At 43.9% G+C, this 23,898-nt stretch overlaps 3 protein-coding genes across 5 annotated transcripts in view; 2 read left to right on the top strand and 1 right to left on the bottom strand.

Annotated features, from left to right (window-relative positions):
* Positions 1-491, bottom strand: part of KPNA5 (karyopherin subunit alpha 5) — a 29,232-nt gene extending 28,741 nt beyond the window's left edge. For both annotated transcript variants that reach the window (XR_013345619.1, XM_077812988.1), the window contains exon 1: positions 359-491. Coding sequence is in view for 1 of the 2 variants with exons in the window: in XM_077812988.1 (XP_077669114.1) it covers positions 359-362 (4 nt within the window). In the remaining variant the exon portion in view is untranslated. The remainder of the gene's footprint in view (positions 1-358) is intronic.
* Positions 492-704: 213 nt separating this feature from the next.
* ZUP1 (zinc finger containing ubiquitin peptidase 1) lies at positions 705-15,997 on the top strand. 2 transcript variants are annotated; one of them, XM_077812986.1, is made up of 9 exons: positions 724-1,123; positions 3,895-4,005; positions 5,351-5,472; positions 6,982-7,150; positions 9,197-9,385; positions 9,772-9,940; positions 12,023-12,174; positions 12,568-12,788; positions 15,774-15,997. In XM_077812986.1, exons 1-9 carry the CDS (start codon positions 880-882, stop codon positions 15,819-15,821), a joined length of 1,425 nt encoding a protein of 474 aa, XP_077669112.1. In that variant the 5' UTR covers positions 724-879; the 3' UTR covers positions 15,822-15,997. The 2 variants fall into 2 exon arrangements, with proteins under 2 accessions (XP_077669113.1, XP_077669112.1); XM_077812987.1 differs by having other exon boundaries at positions 705-1,123; positions 5,348-5,472; positions 12,568-15,997.
* A 513-nt stretch (positions 15,998-16,510) lies between these two features.
* Positions 16,511-18,673, top strand: DHRS1 (dehydrogenase/reductase 1). The gene has a single exon (XM_077811716.1). The coding sequence runs from the start codon at positions 17,665-17,667 to the stop codon at positions 18,649-18,651; it is 987 nt and encodes a 328-aa protein (XP_077667842.1). The 5' UTR covers positions 16,511-17,664; the 3' UTR covers positions 18,652-18,673.
* The last annotated feature ends 5,225 nt before the right edge of the window (positions 18,674-23,898 follow it).

Raw genomic sequence — 23,898 nt, 5'->3', positions numbered from 1 at the left:
GGCCCAAGCACGGCCCCAAGAAACAAGCAGCTACGACCAATGCGGGGCCGCACCGGCTGCCCAGCCACTTCCCCGGCCCGGGTCGCCCTCGTGTCACCTGCCCGAGACCCAGCTGCTAGGGCCTGCCGGGGACGCCAGCTCTTGCTCCGCTGAGCACCCTCGACGGCCAAAGAAGGGCGAGAGCCCCGCGGGGGCGTGACGCTGCCGGTCCCAGCGCCGGGGCGCTGCCCGGGAAACAATGGGAAGGGCCCGATCCGCCGCCCGGGGGAAGGTGACAGACGCCACCGAGCTCCGTGACTGGCCCCGGAGCCCCGGGCCGGGGCGGGCGAAACACCCCGCTCCCCCATCGTCCTCTCACCCATCGAGGCGGCGGCGGTGGTTCCCGCTGCCTCAGAAAGGCCCGCTCCGCTTCGCCGGAGCGCGGAGCAGCGCTCGCAGAGGTTCGCAATTCAAAATGGCGGCCTCAGCCCCGCTGCCGAGTCCCTCCTCCCCAGCAAGCCTTGCGCGCCGAGCTTAAGCGAGGTTGAGTCAATGACGAGACGGCGGCGCCTCAAAAACACTACAAATCCCATCATGCTCCTCGAGGGGAGGGGCAGGCAGGCGCCCATTGAGAGGGGCGGGCCTTGGTAGCAGGCGGGAGGGGAAAAAACAAATTGACCCTTCCAAACCGGAAGTGCTGGGGTTGGGCGATGGTTCTAGTGATGTCATGACGACAGCGCTTACCTTGACGCTGAAGCGGAAACGAAACCCCCGGGTGAAGAGGGGAAGCGGATACCAACGGCAGCCGGCCCGGGGGGGAGTTGCTGTTCCGGTCCCTGGCCTGCCCGCGCCAGGCGGCTGGGCGAGCTGTGCGGCCAGGCGCCGCGCACGGAGCCGGAGATGCGGCGCCACCTGCTGCGCGCGCACCAGGAGCGCGAGCCCCGTTGCCCGCTCTGCCCGTTCTCTGCGCCCGGCTACGACGAGCTCCGCGGTCACGTGGACAGCGCGCACCCCGAGCCTGGTCCTGCCCCCGCGGGCGGCCGGCCCCAGTGCCCCTTCTGCGGGGAGACCGGCGCCTCGGGCCGCCAGGTGGAGGCGCACTTGAGGTCCCGGCACGGCCACCTCCTGGACCCGCCGGCCCCGGGTGAGTGCGGCTCCCGCGGCTCCGCCGTGTCTCCTCTCAGGTAGATCTGCACCGAGCCCGGCTCCGCACGCCCCAGCACGCCTGTGAGCAGCCAGCGGGGGCGGAGAGCCCCAAACACCTGAGCCCTCCTGCACACACGGCTCGCTACGCGCCCGAGCTGTGCCGCCCGCACGGCTGGTCTTTCGCCGAGTCGGGTCCCCCTGTCTTAAGCCTTTTCCCTGCGGCTCGGGCAAGTGTGGACGTAGCCTGCCTTTCCGTGCCGGGTGCAGCTACATGCACCTACGCTCCGCCCCAAACGTAGACCAGCGTTTAGCAATTAGTCAGTTCAGGCAAGACAGGCTCCCCTGCCCAGTGCTCTTGCATCTGCTTAACTATGGCTGAAGGCACCCTGGTGCCTAAAGCTTCGCCTGGGCGTGACTGTTCGAGGGCCCTGGGTGGTGTGTATGTATCCGAATACTAAGTACAGCACTTATTGGGGTTATGGTACTGTTTAGCCATACAAAAATATGGTATACATAATAGTGGTAACAAAGGATAAGGATTTTTGTGTGTGTGACAGATTCAATTACCTCTCTATTTGATGTATAAACTAATGACCAAAAAAAAAAAAAAATCGAGAGGTTGACAGAGTCAAGTGACATATTTGGCTGGAAACTATCAAGCTATTTGTGCACACTTAGTGTGTGAGAAGGAAAAAGGCATTCAGCTTGAGGAAGAGAGCTCAGAAAGCCATAGAAGCTGAAGTGGATGCAGTGCCCAGCATGAGCCTGGGAAAGAAGAGGGACAAAGGTGGAGAAGACAATGAGCATCTAGGAACCCAAGTCTTAATTTCAGTGTAGTCAAAGTGTTATGCTGTAGTTAAAAGTTGATATGGAGTTCTATTCTGAACACCAATATTCAGGTTCTTATAGCTTCAAATATGTTTAGTCCCCACATCTCAGCCAGGAAATGATTCTTTTAAGAGTGTCTAGAGTGACTACAATACATTATTGTCTTCAGTGTTAGAATTCTGTCCTAATGGAACAGTGAGATGTTTATGTGTTATAAAGTCACATTTTACATATGTTCCAATGTCCAGTCAATAGCTCCAACTGTGTATATTTCAAACTGATGTTTGAGAGTATAGTGAGCAGTGGGAGCTGTAAGCATTTCAAGATCTTATGTAGCCAGTTATTTCATGGCTGCAGGATTTGTCATATAATCCATCCCTTGATGTAGATACGAGCTTTAGAATCCAGCTTTCATTTTTGTCTTTTTTTCTAAGTTATTTTTAGCCTTTATAGAAGCACAGATTGCCTTGAAAAATGAACTGAGTGTAAATCAATGCTCTCTTGACTGCCTGAATGTTCAGGTAGCCAAAATGCTACTTCTGAAAGACATGAACTGTCCCATCTATCTTAGTGTCTTTCTCACACCTGAAGATGACTATTCAAATTTCAACATTAACTATTACATTGCAGATCATTCCAGCAGAAACATTCCTCTAATATGCATATCTCACAGTCCCGAACTGTATTCCATGCTTCCACAAGTGTTAACAGCCCCTTCTAAACTGTCAAAACCTGCAGCTTCACTCCTGACAAATTCTACAGTACCATTTTGTACCATTATTACAAAAATTTGTGGCATAGAAAAAAAAATGAAAACATAATGACAGCATTAAATACTAGAATTTAATAAAAATAGAATGTGGAGGGGCTACTATGCTGATTGTGCATAAAATAATTACATATTCAATTAATTTTACACACACACACACAGCCCGTGCAGAATTTTGTTGCTGAATGTAGGTCCATGGACCATAAGAGGCCTTGACTCTAATCATTATTAATTTTTACTCATGGTGAGCATCACTCATCGCCATTTTCCTGCAACAGCAATGCTCCATTTGTTAATCCTCAAATACATTGTGTATGTCCCAAGAAACGAAATTGAGTAATTGAGAAAGGAAAGTGAATTTTTGTCACTCTGTAAAACTATTTTTGGTTTTAACAACACATTAAAATAAAAAAAAGTGATAAGAAAAGGTCTTTGTTAAAGATACATAGACAGGATACTGTGATGAAAATGGAATAAGCAATTCCCCATTCCAGTCTTCTGGTCCTCCAAGGAAACCTTTAGCAAAAACAGTAGACAGACTTAATATATTTTATATTTCTAAGCTTAAAAAAAATTAAGCAGGAAAAATCTCTTTTGGGTGGCGGTAGGACAAACTTCCCACCTCTTTTATATATAATAAAGCAGAAAAATTACCAACTGATTGTTTTTCCTTTGCATGTTGGTTTCACAACTGTGAGGGCTGAACACCTGTTCTTTCGGAAACATGGGTTCGTCTCTTGACAGTAGACATTTCTTTCTTTTGCTTTTGAGTGTATGTTTCAAGCTAAACATCTGCTCTCTGAAGTGAAGAATTGGTAACAAGTTCTGATCATTAAGTTAAATGGGGCAGGATATTATACTTGATGAACAGTTATTTGATAGAAAAAAAGAGAATCCCTCCACCAACAGACTTGTCATAGCTTAAGTGGGAAGAGTTTAATTTTCTTAACATACAAGCTATATATAAATCCGTTTTAAGAGTATAATTACTCTGTACAGTTCATTGGGTTATCCAGTAGGAAATTCTTTTGTTGTCAATACAAAATTAACCACTGTTGTCAGCTTGAACACCCCTCTCAGAATATATACTGTCAACTGCTTTTTTTCCACATATGAAATACCGAATAATAGCATTGTTCATCACATTTAAATCAGTTCTTCTTTAAATACAGGAAATGGTCAACAGCTATATGAATGTCCAATTTGTGGTCTTGTCTGTGCAAACTGTCAGATTCTCCAGGAACATGTTGACTTGCACTTAGAAGAGCACCGTTTTTCAGAAGGTACATGAAAAGATCAAAACTTGGTATTGATCAAAAGTATTTTAAATTAGTGTGTTTCTTTTATATTTATGTATCGGTACCAAAACAAATCAAGAAAAAGATACTATGAATTTTTTAAGCATTTGTCTAGGTTTGTGAAAGAAAAATTAGTACTTAACTTTATTAGGCAGATGTCACTATTAACTCTGTACTTAAGCTTACATTAAACTTGAGTCAGTAAGTGAGAGGTAAAACCCTGTAATTCCCTTTTACAGGTCACTTTCACAAATTACAATTACTGCAAACCATCACAATTTATCTTTTTATGAAACCACTAAGCAGATGTAGTGTACATATTAGGCAAAATTAAAGCATTTATAATGAGACACTTTAAAAAACCTAGCCCTGCTCACCTCATGTTTTTTCCAGCTTCCTAAAACATATCAGTCCAAATACACACACACACACACACACACACACACACACACTCTAAATTTCACATACGTAGGTTTCCTATGGTAAAGTCACGGTTCTTTTCTGCCAAGAGTAGGTGCTGGTGCTGGTTGACCAGTTATTTGTGTCCTTTTATATGGGCCTCTCTGGTTCCCTAGCTCTGTACCCTTCTAACAGATTCCCATTCAGTCCCTGACCTCAGGTTTCTTGTGTCTCACTTTCAGTCCATGCCACCCAACCTGTCATGGATCTGATAAAGTTTGTCTGTGGGACTCCTGCTCTTTTGGAACTAGTAAGGTCCAACAGACTGGGGCTCCTCTCAAGCAAACTAAAGGAGATTCTTTTCAGACACAGAAGATGCCTCCTTGGTAGCATTTACCAGTGCTGCTTGTCAGGTAACAGTGCCCATTATGCTCCGTAGTATTAGATCACACCTACACCAATTCTGTTCAATTTTTTTTTGTTAACAACTTAGTAAAATAGGGGAATTCCTTCCCAAAAAGACTTATCCTACAGTTAAGTTCACTCAAATGTATTTCCTGTCAATGCAATCACTAAAAAACACGGAAACACTAGTTAACTTCCAGATAAATTCAGTTCACATGCTTTGTCGTCCAGACATAACCCAAATCCACAGATGCCTTAGCTTCACAAGAGTCCCTTACAGTTCAATATACAGCCGTCCAGGGCATACCCATCCAGGTCCTCAAAATTGAACTCTACACACAGCCTAACATCTGCTTTAATTCTTTTGTTGTCAGTATACAGAAAGCAAACATTTTAACCTTAGCGTTCACCATTTCATCCTCTACCCAGCTGTGTGTATGCAAACACATTGCTATAGGTAGATATATATTTTATGTCAACCTATTGAAACGTGCATACATCTTTTCTTTTAAAATGATACTAGTAGATATAAATGTAGGTGGAAATTTAAGTGATCTGGAACTGGCTCAGCAGCTCCAGAATGAAGAAGACAGACAGCAAGGATTAGAAGAAGCAAGACAAGAGAGAGAAGAATTCCAAAAACTGCAGGTACTGTAAATTTTGCCATGGCATCCAAATGGTACCACTGAAAATTTTTGCAACCACAAACTGAGTATCTTGGAGCTGTGTTTGTGCATTCTCAGTTTAGTTTCTCACATAACTCTTTATTTGTATCTTGCTATTTTTCACATTTTTTGCCTGGTAATTTCCTGACACAATTTGCTAGCAATTTAGTAATAACAAACTGAACAACTATAATAGAAACTTATATTGTTTTAATAACTTCATATTATAACTCAGATTAATTTGAGTAAGGTGGGACTTGGAGCCCTTCTCCATGAGTGATAAAATTGTCTGTCTTTTCATAGTTATATATCTCTGTAATTAAATATTATGCAGGCAGAGCTGAACCTGAAATGGTTAAATTTGGTAGTGTCCCAGATGTGATGTACTATAGGTGCAATGTATTTTGTACCATATGAAGAGAAAGTCATGCTTTTCTTATCTATAGTGTAAGAATAAATTCTAATACGTGGCTAGTGATATAATAAAAAGCAGTCAAGCTCTGGCTTGGAGTAGGCTGAACATAGCTACTGTGTATCTAACTCAAGAAACTCTAGTCAAGCAGCACTATCAGCAGGTCATACTTCATTGCTTCAATCATTACCGCATCACTGTTAACAAATTTTTGACCAATGAAATTTGAGTATATAAAAAGAAAAAACTCAACTGTTTTGATTGGCTGAGTGACCTTTGTCAGAATCTCACTACAAAACAATAAGCTGGTGAAAATGCTTTGTTAGGAAGTCTCTAATTTGCGTGTCATGATGAGACTCAGGGCTGCTTTTGTGGGAAGGTAGTGTGGTCTTGGAGAAAAGGGCACAGTTTGGGAGTCAGTAGGTACTGGGTTCTAAATTTGGCTTTGCTACTGACTTGGTGTGTGGCCTTTGGGCAGGTCATTTCACTTTTGTCTCATTTTACCCAACTGTGAAATGTGAATCATCTCCCAAGGATGTTTTGAAAATTAATTAGTCAAATGTCTATACAGTGCTTTGATTATGCAAAGCACTAGATACATGTTAAGTATTATTGTTTAATTTTATTTATTTGCATTAAGTAGCTATGTCATGTCTGGGTATAGTAGCTGTCACATAATAAAGTATGAATGTAAAATTAATTCCTTTGAGAATGGGAGTTTGAGAGGTCCACATACAGTGAAAACTCATTAAAATGGTAGGCTGTATTAATTTAAATCATCATAAAAATTTCAGTAATTATGTTCATATGTTGCAATTTATTTTTGTATGCTAGAAACCAATAGTCACCAAACACTTTCCTCAGAAGGGCGCTTTGTGGCAGTCTGTTGGCAGTTCTAGCTTGACATAGCTGCAGTAGAGCACAAAATGCCACATGGCAGAATCAGTTCCATGTTTAGAGCATTTCCAAATCATTGTTAATTTGTTCACAACAATACCTGTTAATTGCATTGTTTTTCATTCACAATGATAATCAGCAGGAAGAAACACATTAAAATTATTCTTATTTTGTGCTCAACAGAGACAATATGGCTTGGATAGTTCTGGAGGCTACAAGCAGCAGTCACTAAAGAACATGGAAAGGGAAGTAGCTAGGGGAAGGATGCCGCCTTCTGAATATCATAAGAGAAAAGCTGACATGATGGAATCTTTGGCTTTTGGTGTAGATGATGGGAAAACAAAGACCTCAGGTCAGTATTTAACCTGTGTTGCTGGAGGAGCATGGATCCTTTCATCTTTTCAGCTCAGATTGATAGAGACCAAAAGTCATCATGATGGCATTGCTATGAATGCTGTTGTGTCAAATATGTTCTTGTTATTACTCATGTAGTTGGTCTTCTCACTCTGTCTAGTTATTACTGTGTAGCTCACCTCAGTTTCTGTACCATGTATTTAGTTAGATCGGTGGCTCTCAACCTATTTACCATTGTGGACCGCATCTGATAGTACCTGTATGACCCTGAGGATGTCACGTGGGTCGCAGCTCTGTGCTGGTTGAGCTGCAGGTTGAGTACCTGAGCTAGATAGTTTAGAGAGGGGTTTAGTCTTAATTCAGGGCTGTGAGATATCCCTAAATACTTGTATTATCTATTAATGTAGTAGAGCCCAGCATACGCCTGACTACTTGTTTATTCCCACCTTTCTGCTATCGATGGCCCTAAAAATTAGGAATCTAACTGTCTGATCTGACCATTTGACCCTCTGCCTGCTTGTCTGTATTACACATGATCTAATAGAGTTTCCCCTACATTTTCAGGTCTTTTTTTGCAGTTGAGTCACTTACATTTCTGTTTGTGTTCAGCTAATTCCATAAGGTTCTTTATTTAACCGTCCGTCACCAGTAACATTCACTTTCTCCTGAAGACAGTGTACTGCTTGCTCAGTAGCACGGATATAGTATGTACCAATGATAGCAATAAGACAGCAGTATGGTACCAGAATGGCTTATTTTATACTCAGCTATATTTTTTTCGTTAACACTTCCCTGCATTTTATGCCACTGAAAGTTTATCATACTGTCCGCTTTTGTTTTCTAGCAATGATTCTTTTGGTGACAACTTCAATACAAACTGTTCCTAGTTAAATACAGCTCTCTTCCTACTTGGAGAGCCCAGGAAAAGATTCTTCAGTGGTAGACATTTACTTAGTACATAATTCAGATAGCATTTAGTATGCTAAAGTTTAGATACCAAGCTACTTCCAATGTGTTAAGTGTACTAAAAATTACCAATGCCTTTTTAAAAAAAAGGAATTGAAAATCCATTCATTTTATTTGCCGGCCAAAACCAGAGTTCAAGGTTTTGTTACCTTAGCTATAGTTAGCAACTAGTGCTTACAGAAACTTCAATTCAGGCCTTGATAGTTAAAATTTAGCTTTTAATTCCACCTGTATTAATTGGAATTAACAAATTGGTACTTAAAAGGATTTGAGATCTTAAAGGTGAACTGCAATGCTTTTTAAACTTTAAGGGTAATGTTTATGGCAGAACAACAAATTAGTCTGTGTATGGCCTTTGGGCACTTAAATGCACCGATGAATGCAAAGCTACTTCCAAGAATATTATTGTTATGCAGAAAGAAAAGACTTGACACACCACAATGAGTGGCTTTTCTAGTTTTTGAAAGTTTGAGTTCTATGCCACTGTTTTCTTGGACATTACTTTGGGGAATGTTGCTTCGTGAGTAATTGTTCAAGGACTGCCTTAAAAAGTGAGGGTCTGAAAGAAGTGTGAGAGGATTACTGATAGTATCCATAAAGGTGTTCATGGTTGAAAGGGGATAACATAATGGGGATATAGTGGTAGCATTGTCTGTGGAATTACTTGTCACACAATTAGTGGTAATTAGTCACATCCCTTGTATCACTTCTGTAGTTCACAATAGACCAATTAACAGCATATGTATATATTTTCAGGCAGTGATGCTATATTGATCTTAGAAAAGGCACTTCGATGTGGCTGCAACAGAAAAGCTCAGGTGGATTTTTAGACTATATCAGAAATATATTGAGTCATCAAGTTACGATGTATGTGGGAGAGAAATGAAATGGCCAGATTGTCTAATGTCTGTACATGACCTAAGTTCATGGTTTAACTTACTGCTATATGCTCATTCATCAGTTCTGACCTGTGTTGTCTCTTTTATTTCTCAACCTGCTCCTAGATAGAGAGAATCTGCCCCTACAGAATATTAACTTGTGCATTGTGTAGTCTTAAAATTTATATTTTATCTTTTAGGAGTCATTGAAGCACTGTGCAGGTACTATCAAAATGAAATCAAAGATGTAAGGCGTGTATGGCTTTCTACAGGAGTGGATCACTTCCACTCATCTTTGGGAGACAGAGGTTGGGGTTGTGGCTACAGGAACTTTCAAATGCTGCTTTCTTCGTTATTGCGGAATGGCATGTATAATGACTGTTTGAGAGGTATGTACAGTGAGTTACCATTTTGAATGTTAACTTCTGTATACAACATTCTGATTAATTAGAAATCAGGGAGTGTAAACTTTGTGATACTTAATGGGTTAGAGATATCTATGAAATACTTTCTTTATTGTTAGCAGGTATTCTACAAATTTTCAGGAACAAATTTGAGACGAGATGACTGGATACTGAAGGAGACACAACTGAAATTAATATTTTAGAGTTGAGAGCTAGAAATAGAACTATATTTTTGTAATACATTAAAGCTTTTGTCTGACATTCCTGTTTTTATAAATGAAACACTGATTAAGACTTAGTTACACTTTCAGCAGTAAGAGACTGCTTCAGTTGATGGTATCAGCAACATAAAAGTTGCTTTTTTATTTCAGATATTACTTTAATTCCTTGTATTCCAAAAATTCAGTCCATGATTGAAGATGCTTGGAAAGAAGGTTTTGATCCTCAAGGAGCATCTCACTTCTGCAATAGATTACATGGTACCAAGGCATGGATAGGAGCATGTGAAATTTATTCTCTGTTAACCAGTCTCAGATTAAAGTACGTGAAGATTTTCAATAATCTCTTAAGAATAAGGGATTTTTTCGGTTCCAAACTAAACATATTGAGCAGTAACACATGATAGTACACTATACTGTTTGTCTAATTTTATAATTATAGCGCTAATAATTGACCATAGTTATGTCTCTTCTCTTCACATCAACTTTGAAGGTGTTCGAGGCGCCAAAATTCTTAGCCTATACATATGCTATGTTTTGTATATCAGCACACCCAAACCAATTTAGGCTGTTGGTTTCTTATTTTAAATTCCTTTTCGTGAGAATGAGAACCGGACACTGCTTTTGGAGCTGTATAACTTATGCAACTTCATGGCTTTAAACTTGACTGATCTTTAAGACTGAAGCTTATAAGACTGAAGCTTGGTCTACACTACAGAGTAAGGGTGACATAAAGCAGCTTAAGTTGACCTAATTATGTCAGCGTACACACTACAGCCTTGCTCCTGCCGATGTAAGTGCCCTACTACACCGACATAATAACCCCACCTCCACGAGAGGCGTAGCCCTTCTGTTGGTGTAGTTAGGACTACACAGTGTCCCTGTAGACACTGTGTTACTTACAGTGGCTGTTGGGGTTCACAGCTGTAGCTGTGAAATTGCCAAGAATGTCAATTTCATGGTTGGTAGGCTCCATGCTGTGAAATTGAGCCCAGTGGAGGGCTTACATTTGTCAGTTTCACAGCTACAGCTGTGAGCCCAGCTTACCTGCACTGAGAGCCCAAGCTCCTTGCACAGCTCCCAGCTGGAAACCAGGCTGTCCAAGCTGAGAGCCCTGTAGAGCAGAGACAATAACAGCGTGAAATTGGTGAGAGTGTCAATTTTATGGCTGTGAAATTGAGCCCAGTACTAAGCTCATAGCTGGGGCTGTCAGCCTGAGGTGCATGGGCGCTCAAGGTGTGAGCCCCTTGAGGCTGTCAGTGCCCCTCACTTGGCTATCAGTGCCCCAATTCAGTTGGTGCAAGTGCTCCTGATGAGGATGTGCTTCACCAGCAGAAGGAGTGTAGTATGGACACCAACGGATGATTGAATTACTGAGGTGGCTGTAGGGTGACCTAAGTTAAGTTGACCTAATTTTGTAGTGTAAACAAGCCCTTAGTTAAAGCACCACACAATTTGTGAATCTGCATAGATCTGCAGGCAGTTATTCAGTTTAAAACTTAGGGCATGTCTTCACTACGGCACTAAATCGGCACCACTGTCAATGCAGCGGTGTCGATTTAGCGGTCTGGTGAAGATACAATAAGTGGATGGGAGAGCACTCTCCCATCAATGCAGTTAATCCACCTCAATGAGAGATGGAAGCTATGTTGACTTGAGAGCTTCTTCTGCCGACATAGCACAGTGCAGACGCAGCATTAAGTCTGTGTGAGTTACGTCGCTCAGGGGTGTATGTTTTTTATACCCCTGAGCAGCATAACTTATGTTGACTTAAGTGGCAGGGTAGACAAGGCCTTAGTAAAATTCCGTACTGCCTATGCATAAAAGTCACTTTAATTAAAGCTTCACATTCAATAAAAATTTCACAGCCATACTTCCTAATTGAGGTCTAGTCTTACGAAAAAAGTTTGAAGTGCAGCTATTGATTTGCATGTCTCTCAATTTACTGCTCAAACTTAAAGTGTGATGTAGTCCTGCCACTTCGTATAACTCAGGGTGAAGGTGAAAGGATTTTCATAAACTCCCCAAATTATCTTTCAGCTGAGACCAAGAATGGAACGCTTGTAACCAAAGGGATAATTTTTTTTTTCTGGTTTTGGGCAATAGAAATCACATTGCTTCTTAAGTATAGCTTTTGCTCTAGTTTTAATTTTTTTTTTTTTAACCATAATATGATGGTATCTGGCTGTACTGTCATCAGGCCATTCCAGACGAGCAGGGTCTGTGTCTCTTTCTGGTTCCACACAATTATGAAACTACTGCTAGTGCTATTTTTGTAAAGGCAGTGATAAGTGTATCTGACATTACAAAATAAAGACTAGGCACTACAAACCATTATTTTCAAACGGACAAAAAACCTGGACTTACTATAATACTCTGACTTTTCATCTTCAATCTCCTGTAGGTGTCAAATCATTGACTTTCACAAGTCAACTGGCCCCTTGGGTACCCACCCTCGTTTATTTGAATGGGTTTTGAGCTATTATTCTTCAAACAGAGAAGGTAGTACAAAGGTTGTGTGTACCCCCAAACCACCTATCTACATGCAGCACCAAGGTCAGCATAATCTGTACTAGTTTCTTGATCTCTTGTACTGAATTTTATTACATTTGTATAACATGGTATTATTTCAAATGACATTTCATATTCTCTGCCTCCTTCATCCCTATATGCAGGAAGTTTTCCAATTTATTTCCTGTTAATCTTATTTGTTATAAGAAAAGAGAAATATATAAAATAAGATTCCCATCAGATTAAAATTGTTACAGTCCACTGAAGGCCAGATTTGGGGTTTGAACTGGTTGATATCTACTTTTCATTGGCAAATAGCTTGTTAAATAAAATATTCTCATTCTTTACTTGGCCAAAGGACGTGTAGCAATAAAGTGATAAAATAAGTCCTAGACCCTGATGCGAGATTTTACTGTCATTATTTTGTTTTGAAATTAGGGCATAGCCGTACTATTGTTGGAATAGAAGAGAGGAAGAATAGAACATTATGTTTACTAATATTTGACCCAGGATGTCCATCGCATGAAATGCAGAAACTGCTAAAACAAAGCAGTGATGATACCAGTCTCAAACTACTTCGGAAATTTGTGGGTAGCTTAAAAGATAAGCAGTACCAAATAGTGGCTATAGATGGCGAGCTCTCACCAGAGGAGAAAGTTGTAAGTATTCCAGAAAAGTTTCTGAGTGGTAGCCCTGTTAGTCTGTATCAGCAGAAAGAACGAGGAGTACTTGTGGCACCTTAGAGACTAACCAATTTATTTGAGCATAAGATTTCATGGGCTAAAGCCCACTCCATCAGATGCATGCAGTGGAAAATACAGTAGGAAGAGAGAGACAGATAGATATAAGATACAAGATATCTATCTATATCGCGTGCGCGCGTGTATATATGTATACACACACACTACACAGAGAATATATACAGAGAATATGAAAAAATGGGGGTTGCCATACCAACTCTTAACTCTGTACACAGAAACGTAATAGAATTACCCGTTTGTTTTTATCAATTGCGCATAAGCACTCTGGATATCTGGGTGTGTTGTGATCTTTTTTCGTTTCCACGCCCCACACTCCAGCAAAAACACCACAAAACGAAACTCTCCTCTTTTTTCTTCACTAATAAAAGTAAGATCTTTAAAACACTTTAGTACACATTCTTGTACTCATGTGGTTCAAGTTCTTGTAATTCTAATTAAAGGAATATTCAAGACCAAAATATATATACTAATTCTACCATTCTTAAAAACAGTTTCCTAACTCAGTTTTGTGAAGCTTGCAGCTTTATGTGTATGTACATAATACTTTACATGTGTACAGCATTTTCTCCAAAAGAATACTGAGTGCTTCTCAGAAACAAAGACTAGCATACCCAATTTAAACTGTTAAGAGAATTTAATTAGATCTTATCTGCACTAAGATTAAGGCTGTAGCAATAGGTTATTGTTTTATGTGTAAACCGGTGGGGGATGACACACACCTCACCAGCATGATTCACACTGGTATTGGCTGACAGCAGAGAAAGTCTCATGACTCCTAGGTTCACTTCCTGGTTCTTGAGGGGAGTGTACTCAGTGGTTAGAATAGACCAGGGATCGGCAGTCTTCGACATGCGGCCCGTCAGGGAAATCCATTGGCGGGCCTGGCCGGTTTGCTTACCTGCAGCATCCGCAGGTTTGGCTGATCGCAGCTCCCACTGGCTGCTGTTCGCCGTTCCAGGCCAATGGGGGCTGTGGGAAGCGGCGTGGGTTGAGGGATGTGCTGGTCGCCATTTCCTGCAACCCCCATTGGCCTGGAGTGGTGAATGGCGGCCAGTGGGAGCTGCAATCAGCCGAACCTGCAGACACTGCAGATAACCAGCTCAGCCCACCAGCGAATTTCCCTGATGGGCCGCATGCTAAAGGTTGCTGATCCCTGGAGTAGACTGTTTTTCCCCTGTATCTCTGTCTGTCCCTTTCCCCCTCCCCCTCTGCTGTTCTTCACTCTTTAGGTCCTACCATTCCCCTGCCCCTCTGCATTCCAGTCAGATTGCTTTCTCATCCATCCTGCCCAACAGTGGCAATATTGAGAGCTTAGGAGAGACTGTCTCTCTGCTCAGTTCTGTTGCCAGCCACAGCAGTTCTCAGAAGTGTTGAAGGAGCAATTACAGGGAAAGTTCTGTTCGATCCATGCAGACGTGGGCTGAAGCATGATCAGTACAGATCATAGAATATCAGGGTTGGAAGAGACCTCAGGAGATCATCTAGTCCAACCCCCTGCTCAAAGCAGGACCAACACCAACTAAATCATCCCAGCGAGGGCTTTGTCAAGCCAGGCCTTAAAAATCTCTAAGGTTGGAGATTCCACCACCTCCCTAGGTAACCCATTCCAATGCTTCACCATTCTCCTAGTGAAATAGTTTTTCCTAATATCCAACCTAGACCTCCCCCACTGCAACTTGAGACCATTGCTCCTTCTTCTGTCATCTGCCACCACTGAGAACAGCCTAACTCCATCCTGTTTGGAACCCCCTTTCAGGTAGTTGAAGGTTGCTATCAAATTCCCCCTCACGCTTCTCTTCTGCAAACTAAATAAGCCCTGTTCCCTCAGCCTCTCCTCATAAATCATGTGCCCCAGCCCCCTAATCATTTTTGTTGCCCTCTGCTGGACTCTCTCCCATTTGTCCACATCCTTTCTCTAGTGGGGGGCCCAAAACTGGATGCAGTACTCCATATGTGGCCTCACCAGTGCCAAATAGAGGGGAATTATCACTTCCCTAGATCTGCTGGCAAGGCTCTTACTAATGCAGTCCAATATGCCGTTATCCTTCTTGGCAACGAGAGCACACTGTTGACTCATATCCAGCTTCTCATCCACTGTAATCCCCAGGTCCTTTTCTGCAGAACTGCTGCTTAGCCAGTCAGTCCCCAGCCTGCAGCAGTGCCTGGGATTCTTCCATCCTAAATGAAGGACTCTGCACCTGTCCTTGTTGAACCTCATCAGATTTCTTTTGGGCCAATCCTCCAATTTGTGTAGGTCCCTCTGGACCCTATCTATACCCTCCAACATATCCACCTCTCCTCCCAGCTTAGTGTCATCCACAAACTTGCTGAGGGTGCAAGCCATCCCATCATCCAGACCATTAATGATGCAGTGCTCCATGTATTTAGAACTCTAATAGGTCTCTGCTGAGCACTTGCAAACAAATTTTTCAGAGGTTTATAATTTGGCTAAATTTGGAGTGAACTTTTTGATCCCTAACAAAAGACACATTGTTGGTGTACCAGGTACCCCCCTCCACATGGAGGTGCTAGAGCTTCTCAACAAAATGGTTATATGAATTTTGTAATATGGGCAAAATAACTACTTCACTAATCTCATTTTTTCAGCTGAAATTTAGACCTTAGTTTAAGGTAGACACCCAGCATGGAAAAACTTCAGCATGAATGTCTAAAGTTTGGTAACGTTATAAGCAACTGCAAACAAGGTTTATAATGGAAGGAAATAGGTAACTATAACTCTAGGTTAAAGTTATTTAATACTTTTTAAAAAAAATTATAACTAATTTATAATACTATTTTGAAATTACTTAATGCTCACAATTACATAAGGTATATTCTGAGTGATATTTTTGTTCTCTGAACGCATCTAATTTTCTTTTTAAGGCTCGCTGCCAGGCTTCTCAAGTGTTCACAGCAGAACGGATTCCTTAACAGATTGCCTATTTGCTACTTTTCTCTGGAACTCAGTGGATGTGAAACTTTAAATGCATTTAGGCAGCTTTTCAATCACTGTATTTATAATGCGTTAATATTTTCAGAATTTTTAATTATACCTTGCCAAAAAAAGTTTGTCATGCTAATTTTTTAATAAATATTTATGGGCTTCATGGTTGTGTACTCTATACTCTGTAGGAATATAAGGTTAGGCATTATGTTAGCCATGTAGCATAATAAAGGGGGGAATCGGTCAGTTTACTGGCGTATGGAAGATTATGTTTACTTGCTTCTGAGTGGCAACAGTACCACAAGGTTGTAACTGTAATGTGTCACTGCTGTATAGATCACCAAGGCTCTTATTTACTCTTCCACCAGTTTTTATTAGTATCTATTCTAGTATACCACCTTTTCTGTATAGGAGAAACCCTATGGGGCTAGTGCAGGGGTAGACAACCTATGGCACGTGTGCCAAAGGCGGCAGGTGACCAGATTTTCAGTGGCCCTCACACTGCCTGGGTCCTGGCCACTAGGCCGGGGGGCTCTGCATTTTAATTTAATTTTAAATGAAGCTTTTTAAATATTTTTAAAACCTTATTTACTTTACATACAACAATAGTTTAGTTATATCTTATAGAAAGAGACCTTCTAAAAACGTTAAAATGTATTCCTGGCACGCAAAACCTTAAGTTAGAGTGAATGGATGAAGACTCGGCACACCACTTCTGAAAGGCTGCTGACCCCTGGGCTAGTGTAGCTGTTTTATTGATAACTGCCTTAACAGTTGCAAAGTTCTTGTTCTCCTATATCCATAATGTTGTCTTAGAGGTGAGGAGTTGTGCCATGTGGTGATGGTCATGCACTAAATGTATAATGACAGGTTTCACAGTAGCAGCTATGTTAGTCTGTATCCGCAAAAAGAACAGGAGTACTTGTGGCACCTTAGAGACTAACAAATTTATTTGAGCATAAGCGTTTGTGGGCTACAGTCCACTTCATCGGATGCACAGAATGGAACATATAGTAAGAAGATTTTATATATTACAGAGAACATGAAAAGGTGGAAGTTGCCATACCAACTGTAAGAGGCTAATTAATTAAGAGGAGCTATTATCAGCAGGGGAAAAAACTTTTAAAGTGATAATCAAAATGACCCATTTCAGACAGTTGACCTTAGTGGAACTGCTGCTTCTGTTTCCTCTACAGCGTGATCACATGAATCAATGTTGCAGAAAAACTTTTCAAAGAAGCTGTAGTAAAATTGTAGTAAAGGCGTAACTCAAAACTGTCACTCCCTTCACAACACGTGTTGGAGGGGTTCCAGTCCTGGCTATCGAGCAAAAATGCAAGTATTTCAGGGTCTAGTGTAGTCATTCTTGGTGTGAGGGCGCAGCTGGCGGCGTGCCGAGGGGAGGGGCAGTGCTCCTGCAAAGTGCTCTGTGTGGCTGGACTCTGACTTGGATCCATATTGTCACGTCCCCGTGCAGAGACAAGGGGAGGTCGCAGAGGGCTGACCGTGCTGGTGGAGAGGCGTGATCCCAGCATCCCCCGCTGCTCGGGCGCCTGGGGGAACGGGCCTAGCCTGAGCCAAGCAGTTGTCTCCAGCGCAGGGGCCGCTCCCCTTGTGCAAGCGGAGCTGGGCGGCGTCTAGCTGCAGGAGGTGGGGGAGGCTCGTCCCGGCAGGAAACTTCCAGCGTGTCCCCCTGGCTGCATTGCGGGAGAGGAAGAGGCGGGGCCGGGATTTTGCCGGGCTGCAGCCCTGCGGCTCTCCCCGGCTCGTAGGGCAGCCGCACCGCCTCTCGGCCGACGCTGGGCAGTGCCCTCCCACGCCGGCAGCGGCATGTCCGGCGGCGGGCGGCTGGCGGGCCGCGTGTGCCTGGTGACCGGCGCCTCGCGGGGCATAGGGAAGGGTATCGCGCTGCAGCTGTCGGAGGCGGGCGCCACCGTGTACATCACGGGCCGGCAGCGGGAGCCGCTGGCCCGGGCGGCGGCGGAGGTGTCGGCCCGGGGCGGGCGCTGCGTGCCGGTGGTGTGCGACTCGTCGCGGGAGGAGGAGGTGGCGGCGCTGTTCGAGCGGCTGCAGCAGGCGGAGGGCGGGCGGCTGGACGTGCTGGTGAACAACGCCTTCTCCGGGGTGGGCGCCATCGCTGCCCAGCAGGGGCTGCCCTTCTGGGAGAGCCCAGCCGCCCTCTGGGACCAGATCAACGACACGGGCCTGCGCGGCCACTACCTCTGCGCCCGCTACACCGCCCGCCTCATGGTGCCGGCTGGGCGCGGCCTCATCATCGTCATCTCCTCGCCTGGCGGCCTGCGCTACATCTTCAATGTGCCCTATGGCGTGGGCAAGGCCGCCTGCGACCGTCTGGCCGCCGACTGCGCTGTCGAGCTGCGCCCCTACGGAGTGGCCTGCGTGACGCTGTGGCCCAGCGTCGTCCGCACCGAGGCTGTGCTTAAGGAGGCTGCGGGCTCGGGACCGTGGGGTGTGCTGCTGCAGAAGGTGATTGGTAATTCAGAGAGCCCCGAAGTGAGCGGCAAGTGCGTGGTGGGCCTGGCATCCGATCCCGCCGTCATGTGCCACAGCGGCAAGGTGCTGCTCACCCCAGACCTCGCCCGCCGCTACCGCTTCTGTGATGTGGACGGGAGACCCATCTACAACTACATATCGGTGCGCAATGTGCTCGTGACGCTGATGCCAAGGCTGGCCTGCCTCTTCCGCCTCATCCCAGAGTGCGTCAGCATACCCAAATGGGCTCTCGCACTTTACTCCAGCAAATTCAGTGTCTACCCGCCCCTGCAACCAGCCCCCAAACCTGGAAAAAATGTTTGATGAATTAATAATAAAAAATGTGCCCGTGATGTTTTTGAATTTTCTGTTTCTTCATTGCTTTCTGAAAATGTGTCTTGGGGGTTGAACTTCCCCTTTGATGCCCAGCAAGTCTTCAGAAATCTTCAAAGCTGCCTTTCCCTAGAGCTTATTCCTTTTTGGTGAGGGATGCTCCCTGATTTACATATTAATTTTTCCCTTGGGGAAGAAGGGTTTGGCTGAGTGTTTCAGTGAGCCTTTGAAGTCATCTTCAAAGTTTTGTAATAATTGCTGCCTTTGTTTGTTCCTCATAGCCAAAGAGCAGCTATTCGTCCTAGTTCCCCATAATGTGAAGACTTTAGAACTTTTATTAAGTGTACAACTGCTCATCCATTTCCTGGAAGATTTTTAAATTCAGATTTAATCCTTTGCTGTATAAGAGTTTCTCATTAGAATGCTTTGGATACCCATAGATTTTGGAACAAATTTATCAGCTGTAACCCATGTGGTTCCATGACATCTTGATTTAGAAGAGGAGTTTTTTCTGTATATAATAAAACTGGGATTATGTCCTGGTTTCAGTATAATTGGCTGATTTACCTTCTTACTGCCCCAAAGCCCCTACTTTAGGTCCTGATGCATCTTCCAGGTGTAGGCTGTTATGATGAAAGGAAATATCATTTACAAAAATTGTAAAATTAGTCAAGAGAATTTCTGGGAGAAGCTCTTTACTGTAAATTTATTCTGATGATGCTACGAGCTGATGTCTGAGTTTGAGATTGCAGTTTTACTGAGAAAAGTGACTAAAAAATAGCATTGTGGGAGTTTTTGTCTCAATTATTTTTTATTCATATACTCAGTTTACAAATAAAGTTCTGCTTTATGTTTTAATAACTGCTACCACTATAAACTCAGCCTGAGAATTAAGCACAAGACTGTATTTATTAGCTTTCAACTGGAATGAAGTTTCTTCAAAACAAATTATGATCTCCCACACCCCTGTGTAATCTCCTGTTATCAGTGGGATTGCACAAATGTGACTGACTGGAACTTTGATAACAATTCTGTTGATGATGCACACGTAATCCTTCTGTCAGGTAGAGTTGGCAACAAGAAGGGGTGGGTTCATTATCTAGGAGTTCCTCTTAACAATAAAAGGAGAATGGACTTCAGCTGCCATCCAGTAATCTGGGAAAATTTACCACCAGCCCTGGGCGTGTCTAAGAAACTACTTCCAAGCACTGAGGATTTATCTACACTATAAAATTAGGTCAACTTTAGTTAGGTTGACCTACAGCCACCAGAGCAATTAAATCAGCTGTCAGTGTCCACACTAGCCTCCATGGTCAGCGCGTGACTCCTCCATTTGGGGAGGCTGTGCATGCCCTGACCATGACTCTGCCTCGAGGCCCACCGCTGTTCATTCTCTTCCCCCAGAAGCCCTGCCCATGCTCCACCCCAGTCCCACTTGGCCCCCTGTGCCTGCCGCTCGTGCCTCTTCACCTGCTCCTCCAGGCCTCCCTCCTGCCAGCCAGCTGGCTGACCACTCAGGTTTTTTTTCCTTCACTAATTTGTATTTAGTTTTTGTAGACACTGCCAGGCTGAAACAGCCAAGAAAAGATTAAGGGCTATCTATCTGTCACATAATTAAGCAGGAGTTTGAAGGAAGGAGTGTCCTCTTACCAGTCATAGAGGTGTGAAATTAAATTAAGGGGCTGTGAATTCCCCTTCACCAAAACTAGTTCATCCTCTGAAGCTCTGATTGGTAGGGGGACAAGCAAACAGGAATTGGGCAAAGAGATATCAGAAAATTCTTACCCAACTTCCTGTGGCAAGGTCTCCAGAGCAGAAGAGGGAGAAGGATGCAGGGGTGTGAACACCAGGTGGTTGCCACTGCTGCTGCTGCAGGGATACAGCGGGACAAGAGTCAGCTCTGGGCTGGGCCTGAGCATGTGGCTGCGTTGAGCCTGCACCATCCTGTACTTGAGAATCAGGAGCCACAAAAGGAAGAAGAACCCAGATTGATGACTGAGAGGGGTGGGGTAGATGTGTCCTGTGTGGTTGGGTGGCACAGCTCCGTAATTGCAGCTGTAGAGGGAGAGCAAAAAGCAGAATTGTCACAAACTTGTAATCATTGGATGTAACAGGAAAACCTTGAGTAGGAGTAAAGAGGTTATTTTACCGCTGTATGTGGACCTGGTGCAACCGCTGCTGGAATGCTGTCTAGTTCGGGTGTCAACAGTTCAATAAGGATGTTGAGAGGGTTCAGAGATGAGAATGATTAAAGAACTATGTAACCCTTCTGCCCGTCAGAGTTGGCAGCAACAAGGGCCGGGTTCAATATCTAGGGGATCCATTCCAATAACACAATGCAAACCGGCTCGAGCCCCCACCCAGTGACCTGGGACAAATATATATACCACCCCCGCTGGGCGCCTCCAAGAGGCAATACTTCCCCTCTCGCAAGCACATAGTCTGAGTGTAGCAAAAGCCTTTTAATAACAGAGAGAAACACTGTGGCATTATGTTGGGGAAACACCACCAACAGGATTCATAACACAACCCATGAGCAAAAAAAAAAACCCACCCCAGGCAAATTGGGGCATGCCCTTTTCCCTTTGGTTCTTGAGTCCAGCAATCCCAAATCACCCAAAGTCCCAAAAGTCCAATGCCCCAAAAGTCTCTGTCCCTGGTCAGGGCAGCCCCAGAGTTCGAAAGTTTATCTGCGGAGCTTTACCTCCCAACCTGGGTGGAAATGGGACGGGGGTAAGAGGCACCTTACACGATCTGAGGCTGACCGCCCCATAGCTCCATAGCGGCGCTCCGCTCCGCTCACCGCCCCACAAACTCCTTCGCTCAGCTGCGCTCCGCTCCGCCAGCCGCCCCACGAACTCCTTCGCTCAGCTCCACGGCCCACAAGCAGCTCCTGCCATCCACACGCTGCTCCGCGTCGAACTGCTTCACCAGCCGTCCCGCAAACTGCGCCACAATATATCTTCAGGCTCCCCCACTACCTAACACAACACTCAGTGATTTCAGCTCTTAGGTGAATTCAGCTTGTAGTAGGGGAGCCCCAGTGCTGGTGCACTGTCAGCCCAAAGTGAGCTCAGCAGCCTATAACTAGACTTCTAATGAAATCAAAATTAGCTCTGATATTCCACAGTGGAGAGAGGCAGAAGTGCAATTAGCATGTAAGGCCCTCACCAAGGAGCCCATGCTACCAAGTATTAATACTTGTCCCCAGCCTCTCTCTCTTCACACAGTTTTGGAACCCATGACCCTTGCCTAGCGAGTGCTACTTAGTTGATGGTGAATCCCTCCATCATAACAAAAGGCCACGTACAGTTCCAAGCACAGTTCCCATAATCAGGGTAATAACAATTTATTCTTCCTGCCCCAATAACAGAGACGCTGGGGATCCCATAGCAGCCAAAGTGACCATTTGAGCAGCTATGGTCTCATTCTAGGCGTGGTGGGTGTGCCTATGCAAATGAGATCGGCCCCTGAAGTTCTTTTCCACAACTTGCCACACCTCACCACCAGATGTCAGGGTGGAGCTCATCCTGACACTGCTTACAACTAGAAAACCACAGCTCTATAGGGACCAGGCCCACCACTGCTCTATAGGGACAGACTCAAGGGACTCAATCTATTTAGTTTAACAAAAAGAACGTTAAGGGGTGACTTGATCACAGTCTGTAAGTACCTACATGGGAACAAATTTGATAATGGGCCCTTCAGTCTAGCAGACAAAAGTATAACAAGATCTAGTGTCTGGAAGTGAAGCTAGACGCATTCAGATTTTTTTAACAGTGATGGTAATTAACCATTGGAATGATTTACCAAGGATTATGGTGGATTCTCTATCCCTGACAATTTTAAAATCAATATTATATTTTTTTAAAGAGATATACTGTAGTTCAAACAGAAATATTTTGGGGAAAGTTCTATGGACTGGGTTATACCGGAGGTCAGACTTGATGACCACAATGGTCCTTTCTGGCCTTGGAGTCTGTGATCCCACAGCTGAGGGGTTGATCAGAGGACCAGATGCTAGGGACAGCCAAGACACAGCAGAGAAGTCTGGGTCAGCACTGGAACTGTGGCAGTGGGTGCCAAATACACCAGAGTCCCAGACTTGGCATGTGTGTTTGCATTGTTCAGAGACGAGCTGGGGCGGTTTGGATTCTGAAGAACACAAGCCAAAATAGGGAAAGAACAGGTTAAAGAACAGTTAGATGTATTCAAGTAATCAGGGCCTGATGAAATTCACTTAGGGTACTTTAGGAACTAGCTAAAGGAATCTTGGAACTGTTAGCAATTATCTTCAAGAATTCTTGGAGGATGGGCGAGGTCCCAGAAGTGGGGCCAGATTTACACCTTATGTGCTCTTAGGCTCAGCATCTTCAGCACACACCCCTTCCCCACCTACAGCTGACCTTCATGTTTTTCGTAAAAAATTAAACTTTTAACCCACTTTTAACTTTTAGGCACCCCTAGAATGCCGGCGCCCATAGGCATGTGCCTACTGTGCCTAATTGGAAATCCAGCCCTGCTCAGAAGGCTGGAGAATGGCAAACATAGTACCTGTGTTTAAAAAGGGAATGAACTGGACCCAGCGAATTATAGAGCAGTCAGCCTAACTTTGATACCTGGAAAGATACTGGAGCAAATTATTAACCAACTTGTAAGCACCTAGAGGAAAATAGGGTAATAAGTAAGAGCCAACATGGATTTGCCAAGAACAAATAATGCCAAACCAACCTAATTTCCTTCTTTGACAGGATTACTGGCCTAGTGAATAGGGGGAAGCAGTAGTTGTGATATATCTTGATTTTAGTAAGGCTTTTGACACAATGCCACATGACATTCTCTTAAGCAAACTACAGAAATGTGATCTAGATGAAATTACTATAAGGTGGGTGCACAACTGGTTGAAGACCATACCCAAATAGTAGTTATAAAGGGTTTGCTGTCAGTCTGGGAGGGAAGAATTTAATGGAGTCCTGCAAGGGTCTATCCTGTATCCAATATTAGTCAATATTTTCATTAATGACTTGAATAATGGGGTGGAGAGTATGCTTATAAAATCTGAAGATGACACCAAGCTGGGAAGGTTTGCAAGCACTTTAGAGTACAGGGTTAGAATTCAAAATGACCTTGACAAATTAGAGAGTTGGTCTGAAATGAACAAGATGATACTCAATAAAGGTAAGTGCAAAGTACTTCACTTAGGAAGAAAAAATCAAATGCACAACTATAAAATGGGAA

The sequence above is a fragment of the Eretmochelys imbricata genome, chromosome 3 (genome assembly GCF_965152235.1).
Source record: "Eretmochelys imbricata isolate rEreImb1 chromosome 3, rEreImb1.hap1, whole genome shotgun sequence".
NCBI classification, from domain to species: domain Eukaryota; kingdom Metazoa; phylum Chordata; order Testudines; family Cheloniidae; genus Eretmochelys; species Eretmochelys imbricata.
Note: the sequence above shows the minus strand (reverse complement) of the source record. Positions and strands in the feature narration are given on the sequence as shown.